This window comes from Nerophis lumbriciformis, linkage group LG03 (genome assembly GCF_033978685.3).
Source record: "Nerophis lumbriciformis linkage group LG03, RoL_Nlum_v2.1, whole genome shotgun sequence".
Classification (NCBI taxonomy): domain Eukaryota; kingdom Metazoa; phylum Chordata; class Actinopteri; order Syngnathiformes; family Syngnathidae; genus Nerophis; species Nerophis lumbriciformis.
In genome coordinates this window covers 8,060,001-8,079,754 of record NC_084550.2, presented here as the reverse complement: position 1 = coordinate 8,079,754, position 19,754 = coordinate 8,060,001, and the positions used below count along the sequence as shown (strand labels likewise).

At 40.0% G+C, this 19,754-nt stretch overlaps 1 protein-coding gene across 6 annotated transcripts in view; it reads left to right on the top strand.

Annotated features, from left to right (window-relative positions):
- Window positions 1–6,745, top strand: part of LOC133578435 (membrane-associated phosphatidylinositol transfer protein 2-like) — a 187,777-nt gene extending 181,032 nt beyond the window's left edge. For all 6 annotated transcript variants that reach the window (XM_061932881.2, XM_061932887.2, XM_061932888.2 and 3 more), the window contains one exon: window positions 5,413–6,745. In XM_061932881.2, the coding sequence (XP_061788865.1) occupies window positions 5,413–5,793 (381 nt within the window). In that variant the 3' untranslated portion in view covers window positions 5,794–6,745. The remainder of the gene's footprint in view (window positions 1–5,412) is intronic.
- Window positions 6,746–19,754: the final 13,009 nt, after the last annotated feature.

The window sequence follows — 19,754 nt, the reverse complement described above, 5'->3', positions numbered from 1 at the left end:
CACAGCTAACGTTAGCCATGCTGCTACCTCTCTGCTCCGGGAGGACGTATACGTATGTGACGTATGACGTGACAGTATGTGACGTGTGTAAGAAGGTGCGCTTGCTGTCTGTGAGAGGGAGACACAGGAAAGAGTGGGAAGAGCCTGTCGTGTAATGCCAGCAGCTAAAAGCAACTGCGTGCCTGTGGATGTGTTGAAGGTGTGCTGGAAAATGCGGAACGGAAATTAGGGAGCAGCTGAAAAGTAGAATGTATTATTTAAATCGGTGCGTTGGAAAACACGGACCGGAGTTTTTTTTAAACTGGATCTGGATCGGCATTTTCCCATGCCTTGCCGATACGCAATTTTTGGCAAATATCGGCAGCCGATCCGATCCAAATATCGGATCGGGACATCCCTATCGCACACTGAACAAATCAGACACCGCAGAATTTCTTTGTTGACGTCCTGCAACTTTTTAAAAATGCAGCTTTCTTGACGTGGATGAAAAGATGATCATTAGGTACAATGAAAGAAAGGAGACAAAAGCAGATTGTTTTTCTTTATAATGCAACGATTAATCAATTAAAGGGGAACATTATCACCAGACCTATGTAAGCAGAAAAAAGACCATATATTTTTTTAACCGATTTCCGAACTCTAAATGGGTGAATTTTCTAAATATCTTTATTGTCAAAATTTTAATTTTTTTCCCCTATACAACAAAAACAGAAGTAAAAATGCCATTTTGCTTTTCTAATTAAGAAAACAGATACAAGTTAAAACATATTTAAACATTCAAATAAAAATAATATGTCCCTTAATAAATGTTTTTACGGCCTAGGAAAGTGTATTGTGTGTCTGTTGTTTATTTATTGACTTGGAAAAAAAAGGTAATATTCTATGTGTATTCGTACGTTTTGAGTACATTCAACAATGCTGCAATAATATTACTAACCGTGATAATTCTGGTCACATTAACATTATATAAACACGTCCTATTGGTACATCAACTGCAAGACGTTTTACAGATCGCCAATCATTGATTAATCATGAAAGAATTGAGGCCGAATGGAGAGCCGTCCTCTTAAAAAAACAGCAGAGGCGCTGTTAATCCAGGCCTAACTAGTTTGCCATGCAAGGAAGAGAAGAACATTTTTGTTACTTTTTTGTTTCAAAGCATTTAATGCTTAAAGGGGAACATTATCACCAGACCTATGTAAGCGTCAATATATACCTTGATGTTGCAGAAAAAAGACCATATATTTTTTTAACCGATTTCCGAACTCTAAATGGGTGAATTTTGGCGAATTAAACGCCTTTCTGTTAATTCGCTCTCGGATCGGGAAGCAATCCGCCATTTTCTTAAACGCCGAGTCAAATCAGCTCTGTTATTTTCCGTTTTTTCGACTGTTTTCCGTACCTTGGAGACATCATGCCTCGTCGGTGTGTTGTCGGAGGGTGTAACAACACGAACAGGGACGGATTCAAGTTGCACCAGTGGCCCAAAGATGCGAAAGTGGCAAGAAATTGGACGTTTGTTCCGCACACTTTACCGACGAAAGCTATGCTACGACAGAGATGGCAAGAATGTGTGGATATCCTGCGACACTCAAAGCAGATGCATTTCCAACGATAAAGTCAAAGAAATCTGCCGCCAGACCCCCATTGAATCTGCCGGAGTGTGTGAGCAATTCAGGGACAAAGGCCCTCGGTAGCACGGCAAGCAATGGCGGCAGTTTGTTCCCGCAGACGAGCGAACTAAACCCCCTATCGACCCTAGCTTCCCTGGCCTGCTGACATCAACTCCAAAACTGGACAGATCAGCTTTCAGGAAAAGAGAGCGGATGAGGGTATGTCTACAGAATATATTAATTGATGAAAACTGGGCTGTCTGCACTCTCAAAGTGCGTGTTGTTGCCAAATGTATTTCATAGGCTGTAAACCTAGTTCATAGTTGTTAGTTTCCTTTAATGCCAAACAAACACATACCAATCGTTGGTTAGAAGGCGATCGCTGAATTCGTCCTCGCTTTCTCCCGTGTCGTTTTCGCTTGCATACGGTTCAAACCGATATGGCTCAATAGCTTCAGTTTCTTCTTCAATTTCGTTTTCGCTACCTGCCTCCACACTACAACCATCCGTTTCAATACATGCGTAATCTGTTGAATCGCTTAAGCCGCTGAAATCCGAGTCTGAATCCGCTATATTTTGCTGTTCTATGCGCCATGTTTCTTTGTATTGGCATCACTATGTGACGTCACAGGAAAATGGACGGGTGTATATAACGATGGTTAAAATCAGGCACTTTGAAGCTTTTTTTAGGGATATTGCGTGATGGGTAAAATTTTGAAAAAAACATCGAAAAATAAAATAAGCCACTGGGAACTGATTTTTAATGGTTTTAACCCTTCTGAAATTGTGATAATGTTCCCCTTTAAATCGATTTGGAAAAAAGCTTCAATTTATCTTCTGTTGCTTCGATTAATCGTCTAAGTGGAATGAATAACTCAAACTTTTTTCACTGAGTACCACAATAATGACCAACATTAAAATACAGTAGCAGAGTAGGCCTGAATATTAATTAAAAACAAGGCTATGGTTTTATTTAACAAATATATTTAATATGTTTATATTTTACAATCAAGTGAAACGCAACAAAAATGCAACAAACACAGTGAAATATGAACGTGAAGGGTAAAAAAAAACTAGAGATGTCCGTTAATGGCTTTTTTGCCGATATTGTCAATCAATCAATGTTTATTTATATAGCCCTAAATCACAAAAGTCTCAAAGGGCTGCACAAGCCACAACGACATCCTCGGTACAGAGCCCACATAAGGGACGTCGATGTGAATGACTATGAGAAACCGCATATGTGGGTAAGCCCCCTCTCTAGGGAAGACCGAAAGCAATGGATGTCGAGGGACATAATATTGTGAAAGAATAGTCCTTAGTGGATCTAACATAGTAGTGAGAGTCCAGTCCATAGTGAGGCCAGCAGGAGACCATCCCGAGCGGAGATTGTCCAACTCTTAATTACCGATTCCGATATCAACCGATACATACAGTCGGGGAATTAACACACTATTATGCCTAATTTTGTTGTGATAGGATAGGATAGGACTTTATTGTCATTGCACAAGTACAACGAAACTATGTTTTCAGCACAAACCCGTTCAAGATTAGACAAACAAACAGTGTACAGGGTTACAGAACAGGAACGCTGATGGGTCGCCACAAGGCGCCCCGTAAAAGATGGGGAAAAAGGTAAAACGCTGGGGAAGGATGAGTAAAAAAAATACAATCTAGACTGGGTTTCTAAGGGGGCCGAGTCTGGAGTGGGAAAAAACCTCCATGCCATGCACACATAAACACGTTACATTTAATTACAACAACTCGCAACAAAGGGGCGGGGAGTTGGGGCCCTGGAGGTCGACTGCTGCTATGTTTAGATTTGGAGGACAGCGCAAAGAAAGAGGCTTCAAAAAAGTTCAGACAAGACAGAACAAAGAGAGCAAGCAGGGAGAAGAAGGGAGCGGAAAAAACGCCTTTACCAGAGGCAAGACAGAAAGGGATGTGATGCCCTGTAGTCACGTGAGTGCATTTTGACCAATCATTGAGGAGATTCCCTGAAACCGAGTTGGCCGTACTCTCTTTATACGTGACGGAGGCAGATAATTACATATATCCGTTATTTAGAGTTACTTCTTTTGTATCTCCTATAGTCTTATTTTATTCAGCTAATGTTTCGTCTGGTACAAAGTGCTTGCATTACGAGTGTCCTTGCTGAGAGAGTCAGAGCGTTGAATATTCTCTCTGCTTGAGATTCCCATAACATTCTTGAGATAAGGGGCACAGAGCGGTAGAGATGCGCGGTTTGCGGACACAACCGCGGATTATCCGCGGGTCGGGCGGTTGAAATAAAAAAAAATTAGATTTTATCCGCGGGTCGGGTCGGGCGGTTGAAATTAAAAAAATTTAGATTTTAAATAGATTCAGGCGGGTGGCAGTTAAACCAATTCGGAAATATATATACATAGTTAAATGTTGTTACCCACATACGAAAAACGAGCAGGCACCTGCAGCATATGCCACAACAGAAGAAGAAAAAAAAAGAGATGGACACTTTTACGGAGCGGAGAAGGGACGCCTCGCCGGGGTCCGGGACCGAGGCCCCTTCCCCCGAGAGGGCCCCACCGGGAGCCGTAGCTGAGGTGATCCGCGAGAAGGGCCCGACGCACGTCGAGGGTCACCACCGCGCCCACCGACACCCCGCCTCGTCCGCCTTCGCCGCGGCCGGCGTCATGAGCAGCAGGTAAGCAGCTTACCTGCCCGCCACCCCCGTGGCCGGGAGCTCGTAACAGGGGTCACTCCGCGCGCTCCGCCCGCGCAGCTTACCTGCCCGCCACCCCCGTTGCCGGGGGCGCGTAACAGGGGTCACTCCGCGCGCAGTGCGCTCACGAAAGGGGTGGGGCTCACCCTGGTGAGCCGAGTGGGCCACTTTTGGTAAGCAGAACTGGCGCTGCGGGATGAACCGAACACCGGCTTAAGGCGCCCGATGCCGACGCTCATCAGACCCCAGAAAAGGTGTTGGTTGATATAGACAGCAGGACGGTGGCCATGGAAGTCGGAACCCGCTAAGGAGTGTGTAACAACCCACCTGCCGAATCAACTAGCCCTGAAAATGGATGGCGCTGGAGCGTCGGGCCCATACCCGGCCGTCGCCGGCAGCGAGAGCCGCGAGGGCTAGGCCGCGACGAGTAGGATGGCCGCCGCGGTGCGCGCTGAAGCCTCGGGCGCGAGCCCGGGTGGAGCCGCCGCGGGTGCGAGGGACATCGCACCTCCATGCGCTTGGATGTGCCCTCAGCGCGGCTCCCAGATGATTGCGCACTAGTGTGCGTCTGGGCCGTGACAGCGTGGCACGCATTGAATGTCTCTGCTACATTGGATCAGCCTCCTTTCTTTAACAGGCAAAAGCTTTATAACCTCACTAATGCCTCGCATCGTCTATATTAGATATATAACAACGGGCGGGTGCGGGCGGGTGCGGTTTTGATTAAATGTTAGTTCGGGTGGATGCGGATGGTTGACGACTTTTGTGATGCGGTTGCGGATGAAATAAGTGCCTATCCGCGCATCTCTACAGAGCGGTGCTGGGCTAGCAGACAACAGGGAGGGGAAGAGGGGGGTAGAACAGAACGTCTGGTGGTGATGCTCGGGCAGACCGGGTGGAGCCACGCATCTGAATGGGTTATGCAAGGCTGGTCTCATTATTGTCAAAGCTTTGAAAATAAATCACAAAATACCCATTCTGTCTGGTGGTCAAATTGAACTCAGCTTATGTGTCATCAAAAGAACTTGGGAGTGACCAGCAACTTAAATTCCCTGGGAGGAACATCTGCCCAAACAATGCTCTCTTTTTCCCCCGCAGTTCATCACCGAAGGTTACGCCTCCCACCTGTCCCAGCTGGAGTACAACCAGCGCTCGCGGCCGGCCAAGCCCAGCAGCACGCGCATGGTCCTGCGCAAGGGCAGCTTCGGCGTGGGCGCCAACAGCGACTTCCTCAGGAAGCGCAACCTGCTGCGCACCATCTCCTCCCAGCCGGCCCCCAGCTCGCCCACCGCGGGGAGCGTCCACGTCCACGTCCGCCCCGAGCGCACGCAGAGCCAGTCGGACAGCGAGCGTCTGGAGCGCGAGCGCCTGGAGCGCGCCCACGGCCAGGCGGCCACGCAGCGCAGCATGAGCATCACGGCCAGCTGCTGGGGGCGCAGCAGCACCAAGATGGAGTCCGGGATACTCAGCCCCAAATGAGGCGGGAGCGACGCCGCTGACGACGGAACAGGTGCTCTTTTCAGGTTGTTAGCTCAGTGCGCATCGCCACGCACAATCAGATGTTTCCTCAGCTTCTCTCGGACCAAACCTCCGCCAAAATAGCGCCACGCTGTATAATCCTGCGCTCCCCTTCTGAGCTTCGACAGCTGCAAGCACAACTTTTTAATGCTGGATGGGTAAAAACTTTTTTCCACGCAAAAAAACAATTTAACTGCAGCCCCGCCCCCCCCACAGGAGAACCATGTGACTCCTCCCATGTGAATGTGCCAAAGTACTCAAGCACGGAGCGGAATATCTGACAACATGTACAGTATGTTTGTACATTAGAAATATTTAGAATATAAATTATGAATAACGGTGCAGAACTGCTGTCTGCCGGTCCACTCCAGACCCACGGTAAGTGTCTTCTTTCTATTCAGGACGACACCTCCTCCTTATTTAAGGACTTTGTTTCAATGTGGAGGAAAAATATGATTTTATTCAATGACTTTGGGATTCATTTTATTCCTATTACAGTACTGACCCGAATATAAGACCGCCCTATTCTCTTTTACGGAAATCCACAATAACTGGTCCAGACCCAGTTTTTTTTCAATACTAAATATTAGGGGTGTAACGGTACGTGTATTTGTATTGAACCGTTTCGGTACGGGGGTGTACACTGCAAAAAGTCAGCGTTCAAAAACAAGAGAAAAAAAATACAAAAATGAGGGGTATTTTATTTGAACTAAGCAAAATTATCTGCCAATAGAACAAGAAAATTTGGCTTGTCAAGACTTTCCAAAACAAGTCAAATTAGCTAACCTCAATGAACCCAAAAATACCTTAAAATAAGTATATTCTCACTAATAACAAGTGCACTTTTCTTGGTAGAAAAAAAAAAGATCTTTTTGCTCAATATGTTGAAAAATATTCTTAAATGAAGTAAATGCTAGTGCCATTATCTTGACATAATGATATGCGCTCGGCATCATGATTTGTTTTTTTCATCAAATGATTACTTTAAAAAAGTAGTTTTATACTTGTGAGTGTTGATGACACAGTTTTGCAACAGTTGATATTCTAGTTTCAAGCATGTTTTACTCAATATAGGTCATCAAATCTCAGCAACAAGCTGTAATATCTTACTGAGATCATTTAGGACCAAAACCCTTAAAACAAGTAAAACACTCTAACATAAAATCTGCTTAGTGAGAAGAATTATCTTATCAGACAGAAAATAAGCAAATATCACCCTTATTTGACATGTCTTACTTAGATTTCAGTTTTTGCAGTGTACCGAACGAGTTTCCACACGGACATATTAAGTAGCGTATCGCACGTTGTGTAAACAATGCACACCGAGGCACAACACACGGCATGCTAGCAGCTAAAGGGCTACGATAGACTGACCATACGTCCTCTTTTCACCGGACATGTCCTGTCAGGGCGGAGTTTCTTAAATGCCTCAAATGTCCGGCATTTTGAGTTAGGGTTGCGTGTATTTTCAATGTACGTTCAGGGTTAAGAAGGGGTTAAAAACAAAACAAATTGTGCGCGCAGCAGCATTGGTGAGGGAGGGGCAGAGAGCGAGAGAGAGTTATGATAAACGCGCATGCGTCGCCAGGCTCTGCTTTTTATCCATAGATCAGTGGTTCTTAACCTTGTTGGAGGTACTGAACCCCACCAGTTTCATATGCGCTTTCACCAAAACCTTCTTTAGTGAAAAATAAAAAGTTTTTTTCTTAATTTAATCTGAATTTATAAATATTAATCATGAAATTATGTTATTATATTAAATAAATACTACCGTAATAAAGATATATTTTACAATCAGAACGTTACAGGAATGTACACATGATCCCATGTTTACATCTCATTGTGCAACATGTGAATGTTTTAGTGGGAACTAAATGCGATATCAGAAAGGGGTACAAATTATTTCCAAAGCAGGACCCCCACCCAGACATACAGTACTAGTACACAGTTCATGAAAAACAATATGTTTTGTTACTGTCATTGTAAGTGGGCCAAAACGCTTATTTTAGAAAATAATCCCATGGAAATGACTGCTGTCATTTGATTATAATAATAAAACATCCATCCATTTTCTACCGCTAGTCCCTTTTGGCGTCATTAACTTGGTATTTAGTCAGGTTTGGGACAGGTGTGCTGCTGGTGTGGCCACAGTGTGCATGTCTAAGTTAAAGTACCAATGATAGTCACACACACACATTAGGTGTGGTGAAATTTGTCCTATGCATTTGACACATCACCCTTGTTCACCCCCTGGGAGGTGAGGGGAGCAGTGAGCAGCAGCGGTGGCCGTGCCCGGGAATCATTTTTGGTGATTTAACCCCCAATTCCAACCCTTGATGCTGAGTGCCAAGTAGGGAGGTAATGGGTCCCATTTTTATAGTCTTTGGTATGACTCGGCCGGGGTTTGAACTCACAACCTACCGATCTCAGGGTGGACACTCTAACCACTAGGCCACTGAGTTAGAGGGAACATTGTTTGGGGGTATCCATAATACGCCGATAGGGAGAAGTTTTTATTTACACGATGAGTCGGGTGTGTCATGACCTCCGGAGGCTCCGCCGAACCCGAACCCGAGGCCGACTCACCGAACCCCTCGGGTTCGATCGAACCCAGGTTAAGAACCACTGCCATAGATTTATCAGATTTAATTTTTTATTATCTATAGCAGGGGTGTCAAAAGTGTGCCCCGGAGGCCATTTGCGGCCCACAGCTAATGTTTTAAAGGCCCACGGCACATTCTAAAAATACTAATAAAATAAACAAAAACATAACGAAAGTGAAATAAAAAAGCTTAAAGGTTAAATGTAATTTAGAAAAAGTTGCAATGTTGACTAATAATACAAAGCTGTTTTTTTATTCTTTCAGACTGTCATTGCTCAAAACATAATATTGAATCAAAATCATTGTTATTATGAATTATTGACCTATCCAAGGTTCCCATTACTTCACATCAAATATTCCACTAAGAAAAATATTTTTGGTGGAAGATTTTGCAAATTTGGTAAATAAATAACCCAAAAATGTATATTTTGTTGTTTTCTTACTGTACCGAAAATGAACCGAACCGTGACCTCTAAAACGAGGTACGTACCGAACCGAAATTTGTGTACTGTTACACCCTTACTAAATATATATTTTAGTGTTCACATGTTGTCCATGCGGTAAAAAACATGATTTGGTGACACAGCTCAATATTCAATAACAAAACGCTGTCCGTTTAGTTAATTACCGTATTTTTCGGACTATAAGTCGCACCGGAGTATAAGTCGCACCGGCCGAAAATGCATAACAAAGAAGGAAAAAAACATATATAAGTCGCACTGGAGTATAAGTCGCATTTTTTGGGGAAATGTATTTGATAAAATCCAACACCAAGAATAGACATTTGAAAGGCAATTTAAAATAAATAAAGAATAGTGAACAACAGGCTGAATAAGTGTACGTTATATGAGGCATAAATAACCAACTGGTATGTTAACGTAACATATTATGGTAAGAGTCATTCAAATAACTATAACATATAGAACATGCTATACGTTTACCAAACAATCTGTCACTCCTAATCGCTAAATCCCATGAAATCTTATACGTCTAGTCTCTTACGTGAATGAGATCAATAATATTATTTGATATTTTACGCTAATGTGTTAATAATTGCACACATAAGTCGCTCCTGAGTATAAGTCGCACCCCCGGCCAAACTATGAAAAAAACTGCGACTTATAGTCCGAAAAATACGGTAATGAATCAAAACGTTTTATCTTTATTAGGGCCCGCAATGGCCCATTGCAAAAGGACTCCCGAAGGGAGTCCTTATGCAATGGGACATAAGGACCTATTGTTATTCTAAGGTTTTATTATTATTATTCTTTTTTCTTCCGCCGCCAGATTAAACTGTAATTTGACCCACTTAACATGCTTCAAAACTCACCATATTTGACCCACACATCAGGACCTGCGAAAATTACCTTTTTTTAAAAAACCGAACCCCAAAACTCAAAATTGCGCTCTAGCGCCCCCTAGGAAAAAAAAAACTAGACTGCCTGTAACTCCCACTAGGAAGGTCGGAGAGACATGAAACAAAAACCTCTATGTAGGTCTGACTTACACCTAGTTTTCATAATTGTATATCCTCGGGCTAAAATCAACAGGAAGTTGGCAATTCCCCCTTCAAGACAAAAAAGTACTAAAAATAGTCACTTTTGCCTCTTTGAGCTGTAATTTGACCCCTTTAACATGTTTCAAAACTCACCAAACTGAACACACACATCAGGACTGGCTAAAACTGTGATCTAATGAAAAAACCTAACCCCAAATCTAAAAATCGTGCTCTACAGCAATTTTTTAATAAAACGCACAAAAAACTGCTCCTCGGATGAAAAATCTGACAAAACTGCCTGTAACTCCCACTGGGAAGGTCGGAGAGACATGAAACGAAAACCTCTCCGTAAGTCTCACTTAGACCTACATTTCATAAATTGACAACCCCCAGCAAAAATATACAGGAAGTTTGCTATTCCCCCTTCAACACAACATTTTTGTAAAAACCCGTCACCTTTCTTCAAACATTATCTCCTCTGAGCGCGTTTGTTGTTTCGGCTTCAAACTTACTCAGGAGAGAGATTGAACCCTTCTGATTAAAAGTTGGTGAAAGAGTTGTGATACCTGCTCCGGTTTTGATTTTATGACCCTTCAAAGACCCGCTGCACTGATGCTCCTGCGGTGCTGTTTTTTTAAGATGGCTGCTCAAAAGCAGGAAGCACCAACGTGCCCAAACAATGCAGACAAGGTAGGTACACTAGACAAAAGTCTTGGGACACTTCAGACTAAAAGTAGACAAAAGTATTGGGACACTTAGGACTAGCACCTGCCAAATACGCGGGCCCGTACAACGCTGCTTGCAGCTTTAATTATTATTATTCTTCCGCCGCCTCTTTGAGCACCAATTTGACCCACTTAACATGCTTCAAAACTCACCATATTTGACCCACACATCAGGACCTGCGAAAATTGTCTTTTAATTAAAAAAAACGAACCGCAAAAATCAAAATTGCGCTCTAGCGCCCCCTAGGAAAAAAAAAAACAGACTGCCTGTAACTCCCACTAGGAAGGTCGGAGAGACATGAAACAAAAACCTCTATGTAGGTCTGACTTAGACCTACTTCTCATAATTGTATATCCTCGGGCAAAAATCAACAGGAAGTTGGCAATTCCCCCTTCAAGACAAAAAAGTACTAAAAACAGTCACTTTTGCCTCTTTGAGCTGCAATTTGACCCCCTTAACATGCTTCAAAACTCACCAAACTGAACGCACACATCAGGACTGGCAAAAACTGTGATCTAATAAAAAAACCTAACCCCAAATTCAAAAATTGCGCTCTAGAGCAATTTTTGAATAAAACGGAGAAAAAACTGCTCCTCGGAAGAAAAAAATTACAAAACTGCCTGTAACTCCCACTGGGAAGGTCGTAGAGACATGAAAAAAAAACCTCTATGTAGGTCTCACTTAGACCTACATTTCATAAATTGACAACCCCCAGCAAAAATCAACAGGAAGTTTGCTATTCCCCCTTCTAAACAACATTTTTGTAAAAACCGGTCACCTTTCTTCAAACATTATCTCCTCTGAGCGCGTTTGTCGTTTCATCTTCAAACTAACACAGGAGAGAGATTGAACCCTTCTGATTAAAAGTTGGCGAAAGAGTTTTGATACCTGCTCCGGTTTTGATTTTATGACCCTTCAAAGAACCGCTGCGCTGATGCTGCTGCACTGCTGTTTTTTTAAGATGGCTGCTTAAAAGCACGAAGCACCAGCATGCCCACACTATGCTGACAAGGTAGGTACACTAGACAAAAGTATTGGGACACTTCAGACTAAAAGTAGACAAAAGTATTGGGACACTTAGGACTAGCACCTGCCAAATACGCGGGCCCGACCAACGCTGCTTGCAGCTTTAATATTATTTGATATTTTACGCTAATGTGTTAATAATTTCACACATAAGTCGCTCCTGAGTATAAGTCTATGAAAAAACTATGAAAAAAACTGCGACTTATAGTCCGAAAAATACCGTAACCCAAAAATGTATATTTTGTTGTTTTCTTACTGTACCGGAAATGAACCGAACCGTGACCTCTAAACCGAGGTAACCGAAATTTTTGTGTACCGTTACACCCTTAGTAAATATATATTTTAGTGTTCACATGGGTATAGTTGTCCATGCGGTAAAAAACATGATTTGGTGACACTGATCAATATTCAATAACAAAAATGTCCGTTTAGTTAAATACCGTCTTTATGTTCTTTTATATCTGCTTCTGAAATATACTTTGCACGTATAAACCTATTCCAACACATCTCTTTCCGACTGTTTTTTTGGGGGATATACCGTTTTTTCCGCACCATAAGGCGCCCTGGGTTATAAGCCGCGCCTTCAATGAACGGCATATTTCAAAACTTTGTCCACCTATAAGCCGCCCCGTGTTATAAGCCGCATCTAACTGCGCTAAAGGAATGTCAAAAAAACAGTCAGATAGGTCAGTCAAACTTTAATAATATATTAAAAACCAGCGTGATGTGGGCGCGCATGGAGTCGTATATCAACATGGACGGAGCTGCGTGAAAAAAGCCACCCGGCCTCTTCGCGTAAACTTACCTTAACCACTCGCTCATCTTTTCTTCATCCATCCATCCCTTCGAGTTAGCTTTTATGATGACGCCGGCTGGAAAGGTCTCTTTTGGCAAGGTCTTCCTTTTGAATATCACCATGGGTGGAAGTTTCTGGCCATTAGCATGGCAAGCTAGAACCACAGTGAAGGATGACTTCTCATTCCCTGTGGTGCGAATATTCACCGTACGTGCTCCCGTTGTATCCACAGTGCGGTTCACAGGAATATCAAAAGTCAGTGGAACCTCGTCCATGTTGATAATGTTCTCTGGCCGGATCTTTTTTTCAGCTATCTTGTTTTTACAATATGCACGGAAAGTAGCCAGCTTTTCTTGAAAGTCTTTAGGCAGTTGCTGTGAAATAGTAATCCGTGTGCGGATGGAGAGATTGCGTCTTTTCATGAACTGGATCCCTGTCGCTTAGTAGGAGCCATTTTGTGGTCTTTACAGATGTAAACACACAAAGGAAATGAAACGTAATATTCGCGCGCTTCTTCTTCTTCTACGCGGGCGGGTGGTTGCTTACAGTAGAAGAAGAAGCGCTTCCTGTTCTATGGGGGCGGGTGCTTACCTTGGCGGTTGCTTGCGTAGAAGAAGAAGCACTTCCTCTTCTACGGGGAAAAAAGATGGCGGCTGTTTACCGAAGTTGCGAGACCGAAACTTTATGAAAATGAATCGTAATATTAATCCATATATAAAGCGCACCGGGTTATAAGGCGCACTGTCAGCTTTTGAGAAAATTTGTGGTTTTTAGGTGCGCCTTATAGTGCGGAAAATACGGTACTGTCTTATATTCAGGTCAATTGTAGTTTTTCTGCTTATTTTTATTTTTTGAGGGGAGGCCTGGTGCAGTTTTATCATTGTTTTCTTGCCAATCACCACACTTGTGTTCTATTTATTATCATTATTACTATAATATATATTGTAATTTTCAGCTATTTTGGGAAGGGGGCTTCTCTCTCTCTCTGCTTTATCCTCCAGTGTTGAATGTGCTCCTTTATGTCTCTTTTAAAAGACCTGAAGTTGTAAATGTAGTGTATAAAAACACGGCGATGAGACTTGATGATGATGATTTGAATAACAACGAGGCACGTCCCAAAGTGACTGCAATGGACCAACAACATGGGCGCAAATGTAAAAGGGAAAATGTGCAATATTTCCAATGACTTATTGATCGCCAACACGCTGCATGCCAGTGCTATGACAATCACTCCAATCAGGAATGTCACCACTCCAAGCTTGCACAACAAATTTCACTTACGACTGTACTGTTTGGTCAAATGTACTGGGACACCACGACACCTTCCCTTACAGTCTTTTTGTGCTTGACGCTCGTTATGGACAGAAGCATCGGGGAAACTCGACGCCGACTACAAACCCCGTTTCCATATGAGTTGGGGAATTGTGTTAGATGTAAATATAAACGGAATACAATGATTTGCAAATCATTTTCAACCTATATTCAGTTGAATATGCTGCAAAGACAACATATTTGATGTTCAAACTCATAAACTTTTTTTTTTTTTGGCAAATAATCATTAACTTTAGAATTTGATGCCAGCAACACGTGACAAAGAAGTTGGGAAAGGTGGCAATAAATACTGATAAAGTTGAGGAATGCTCATCAAACACTTATTTGGAACATCCCACAGGTGTGCAGGCTAATTGGGAACAGGTGGGTGCCATGATTGGGTATAAAAGTAGATTCCATGAAATGCTCAGTCATTCACAAACAAGGATGGGTCGAGGATCACCACTTTGTCAACAAATGCATGAGCAAATTGTTGAACAGTTTAAGAAAAACCTTTCTCAACCAGCTATTGCAAGGAATTTAGGGATTTCACCGTCTACGGTCCGTAATATCATCAAAGGGTTCAGAGAATCTGGAGAAATCACTGCACATAAGCAGCTAAGCCCGTGACCTTCGATCCCTCAGGCTGTACTGCATCAACAAGCGACATCAGTGTGTAAAGGATATCACCACATGGGCTCAGGAACACTTCAACCCAATGTCAGTAACTACAGTCGGTCGCTACATCTGTAAGTGCAAGTTAAAACTCTCCTAAGCAAGGCGAAAACCGTTTATCAACAACACCCAGAAACGCCGTCGGCTTCGCTGGGCCTGAGCTCATCTAAGATGGACTGATACAAAGTGGAAAAGTGTTCTGTGGTCTGACGAGTCCACATTTCAAATTGTTTTTGGAAATATTCGACATTGTGGCATCCGGACCAAAGGGGAAGCGAACCATCCAGGCTGTTATCGACGCAAAGTGTAAAAGCCAGCATGTGTGATGGTATGGGGGTGCATTAGTGCCCAAGGCATGGGTAACTTACACATCTGTGAAGGCACCATTAATGCTGAAAGGTACATACAGGTTTTGGAACAACATATGCTGCCATCTAAGCGCCGTCTTTTTCCCTGCTTATTTCAGCAAGACAATGCCAAGCCACATTCAGCACGTGTTACAACAGCGTGGCTTCGTAAAAAAAAGAGTGCGGGTACTTTCCTGGCCCGCCTGCAGTCCAGACCTGTCACCTATCGAAAATGTGTGGCACATTATGAAGCGTAAAATACGACAGCGCAGACCCCGGACTGTTGAACGACTGAAACTCTACATAAAACAAGAATGGGAAAGAATTCCACTTTCAAAGCTTCAACAATTAGTTTCCTCAGTTCCCAATCGTTTATTGAGTGTTGTTAAAAGAAAAGGTGATGTAACACAGTGGTGAACATGCCCTTTCTCAACTACTTTGGCACGTGTTGCAGCCATGAAATTCTAAGTTAATTATTATTTGCAACAAAAAAAATTATGAGTTTGAACATCAAATATGTTGTCTTTGTAGTGCATTCAATTGAATATGGGTTGAAAAGGATTTGCAAATCATTGTATTCCGTTTATATTTACATCTAACACAATTTCCCAACTCATATGGAAACGGGGTTTGTAATTTGGTCTGTCCCGATACTTTTGTCCATGGAGGCTGGCATGAATCTGTGAAGATATGTAGTCGATTTGGGCTCGCAAGTAAAAAAAAATAAACACTGCCGTAATTATGCTGATGAGGGTTGAAGTGACAAGCAAAGATTTCTGCCCTGCTCATTTAACTTAGAGGCCTTAAGTTGTTTTCTTTGCCTTTTGTCCATTCTGTATGACAACAGCTGCACATGTAAGGACAAGCAAGTCGTATTTCAAACTAGCTAACAATAAAACACACAAGTCACAGTGCAATGACGATGACGCTTGGCAAATGTTTCTATTGTACAGGGTGTGTGTACGTGTGTGTGTGTGTGTGTATTTTGTAGGTTTTGGATAACCTCTCACTTGATTTCCATTCCCTTGTTTTTATGCAGTGTATAAAGAACATCGATCCATGCAAACAATCATTTGAGCCTTTTTTTTTGGTGTGTGTGTGTGTGTGTGTGTTGTATTTCTCCCCTTCTTGAGACATGAAGAAGGAAAGGTATCTTCCATATGAGGAGGTGTGAACAAGTGATGACGTAAATCATGGTCCCAATAACATTGCATCTAATAGATGCAATGTTATTGATCAACATATGAAATAACAAGTGTGTGTAAGAAGTTCGAAGTGCTCCCCCTCTGGCCAACATATGTAATAACAAGTGTGTGTAAGAAATACAAAGTGCTTATTTGTAAAATAAAAAAATAAATAAATATGTATATAGACATACTGTAATAACTTGAAGTAAATGAGATTAAAAACCAATTACAAACAAAAAAATTAATTAACTAAAAGCAGTCTTTTTCTCGCAATGTATCGACTTTTTTGTTTTATAAAATTGGGAACAATTTCTCACTTTCTCGTAAAATGATTACTTTTTTATGTCAAATTATTACTTTTTAATGCAAAAAATGGTGACATTTGTCATATAAAATGCTGACTTTTATCACAATATTGATAAAAGTCATGAAGAAGGAAAAGTATCTTCCATATGAGGAGGTGTGAACAAGTGATGACATAAATCATGGTCCCAATAACATTGCATCTAATAGATGCAATGTTATTGATCAACATATGAAATAACAAGTGCGTGTAAGAAGTTCGAAGTGCTCCCCCTCTGGCCAACATATGTAATAACAAGTGTGTGTAAGAAATACGAAGTGGTCCCCCTCTGGCCAAAATTTGTAAAATAAAATAAAAAATATATATGTATATAGAGACATACTGTAATAACTTGAAGTAAATAATGAAGATTAAAAACCAATTACAAACTAAAAAAGTAATTAATGAACTAAAAGCAGTCTTTTTCTCACAATGTATCGACTTTTTTGTTTTATAAAATTGGGAACAATTTCTCACTTTCTCGTAAAATGATTACTTTTTTATGTCAAATTATTACTTTTTAATGCAAAAATGGTGACATTTGTCATATAAAATGCTGACTTTTATCACAATATTGATAAAAGTCATGAAGAAGGAAAAGTATCTTCCATATGAGGAGGTGTGAACAAGTGATGACGTAAATCATGGTCCCAATAACATTGCATCTAATAGATGCAATGTTATTGATCAACATATGAAATAACAAGTGTGTGTAAGAAGTTCGAAGTGCTCCCCCTCTGGCCAACATATGTAATAACAAGTGTGTGTAAGAAATACAAAGTGCTTATTTGTAAAATAAAAAAAATAAAAAAATATGTATATAGACATACTGTAATAACTTGAAGTAAATAAGATTAAAAACCAATAACAAACAAAAAAATTAATTAATTAACTAAAAGCAGTCTTTTTCTCACAATGTATCGACTTTTTTGTTTTATAAAATTGGGAACAATTTCTCACTTTCTCGTAAAATGATTACTTTTTTTTATGTCAAATTATTACTTTTTAATGCAAAAAATGGTGACATTTGTCATATAAAATGCTGACTTTTATCACAATACTGATAAAAGTCATGAAGAAGGAAAAGTATCTTCCATATGAGGAGGTGTGAACAAGTGATGACGTAAATTATGGTCCCAATAACATTGCATCTAATAGATGCAATGTTATTAATCAACATATGAAATAACAAGTGCGTGTAAGAAGTTCGAAGTGCTCCCCCTCTGGCCAACATATGTAATAACAAGTGTGTGTAAGAAATACGAAGTGCTCCCCCTCTGCCCAAAATTTGTAAAATAAAAAAATATGTATATAGAGACATACTGTAATAACTTGAAGTAAATAATGAAGATTAAAAATCAATTACAAACTAAAAAATTAATTAACTAAAAGCAGTCTTTTTCTCACAATGTATCGACTTTTTTGTTTTATAAAATTGGGAACAATTTCTCACTTTCTCGTAAAATGATTACTTTTTTTATGTCAAATTATTACTTTTTAATGCAAAAATGGTGACATTTGTCATATAAAATGCTGACTTTTATCACAATATTGATAAAAGTCATGAAGAAGGAAAAGTATCTTCCATATGAGGAGGTGTGAACAAGTGATGACGTAAATTATGGTCCCAATAACATTGCATCTAATAGATGCAATGTTATTGATCAACATATGAAATAACAAGTGCGTGTAAGAAGTTCGAAGTGCTCCCCCTCTGGCCAACATATGTAATAACAAGTGTGTGTAAGAAATACGAAGTGCTCCCCCTCTGCCCAAAATTTGTAAAATAAAAAAATATGTATATAGAGACATACTGTAATAACTTGAAGTAAATAATGAAGATTACAAAACAATTAAAAACTAAAAAATGTATCAATTAACTAAAAGCAGTCTTTTTCTCACAATGTATCGACTTTTTTGTTTTATAAAATTGGGAACAATTTCTCACTTTCTCGTAAAATGATTACTTTTTTATGTCAAATTATTACTTTTTAATGCAAAAAATGGTGACATTTGTCATATAAAATGCTGACTTTTATCACAATATTGATAAAAGCCATGAAGAAGGAAAAGTATCTTCCATATGAGGAGGTGTGAACAAGTGATGACATAAATCATGGTCCCAGTAACATTGCATCTAATAGATGCAATGTTATTGATCAACATATGAAATAACAAGTGCGTGTAAGAAGTTCGAAGTGCTCCCCCTCTGGCCAACATATGTAATAACAAGTGTGTGTAAGAAATACGAAGTGCTCCCCCTCTGCCCAAAATTTGTAAAATAAAAAAATAAATAAATATGTACCGTATATAGAGACATACTGTAATAACTTGAAGTAAATAATGAAGATTAAAAACCAATTACAAACTAAAAAATTAATTAATTAACTAAAAGCAATCTTTTTCTCACAATGTATCGACTTTTTTTTATAAAATTGGGAACAATTTCTCACTTTCTCGTAAAATGATTACTTTTTTATGTCAAATTATTACTTTTTAATGCAAAAAATGGTGACATTTGTCATATAAAATGCTGACTTATCACAATATTGATAAAAGTCATGAAGAAGGAAAAGTATCTTCCATATGAGGAGGTGTGAACAAGTGATGACATAAATCATGGTCCCAGTAACATTGCATCTAATAGAGAATGTCTCATTTGGTGGTGACATCTATCAAAGAATAGGGTGGTCCCAAAAAGGAGGGATTTTTCAAATTGTGTGTGTCGCTTTTAAAAGTGCAACATATGAAATAACAAGTGTGTGTAAGAAATGCGAAGTGCTCCCCGTCTGGCCAAAATTTGTAAAATAAATAAATATGTATATAGAGACATACTGTAATAACTTTAAGTAAATAATGAAGATTACAAACCAAAAAATAAAAAATTAATCAATTAACTAAAAGTAGTCTTTTTTTTTTTACAATGTATAGACTTTTTCGTTTTAAAATTGGTAACAATTTCTAATTTTCTCGTAAAATTATTACTTTTTTATGTCAAATTATTACTTTTTAAAAATGTGTCATAAAATGCTGACTTTTATCACAATATTGCCAATTTTTTTGTTGTTCTTGTAAATTAGTGACATTTTTTGAGTAAAACGACGACTTTTGTTATAATTATTGATTATTATATTGCCAACATTTTTAAGTTTTCTTATAAAATTGTGACTTTTGTCGAGTGAATTTACAACTCTTCATAAAATTGCCAAAACTTTAAGCTTTTCTTGTAAAATTGTGACTGTTGAGTACAATTCCAACTTTTATCATAATATTGCACAAATGTTCAGTTTTTCTTGTAACATTTTGACATGCATTGAGTAAAATGACGACTTTGATTATAATACTGACAAAATTCTAAGTTTTTCTTGTGAAATTGTGACCCTTTTCTTGTAAAATTCCAACTCGCTTTTT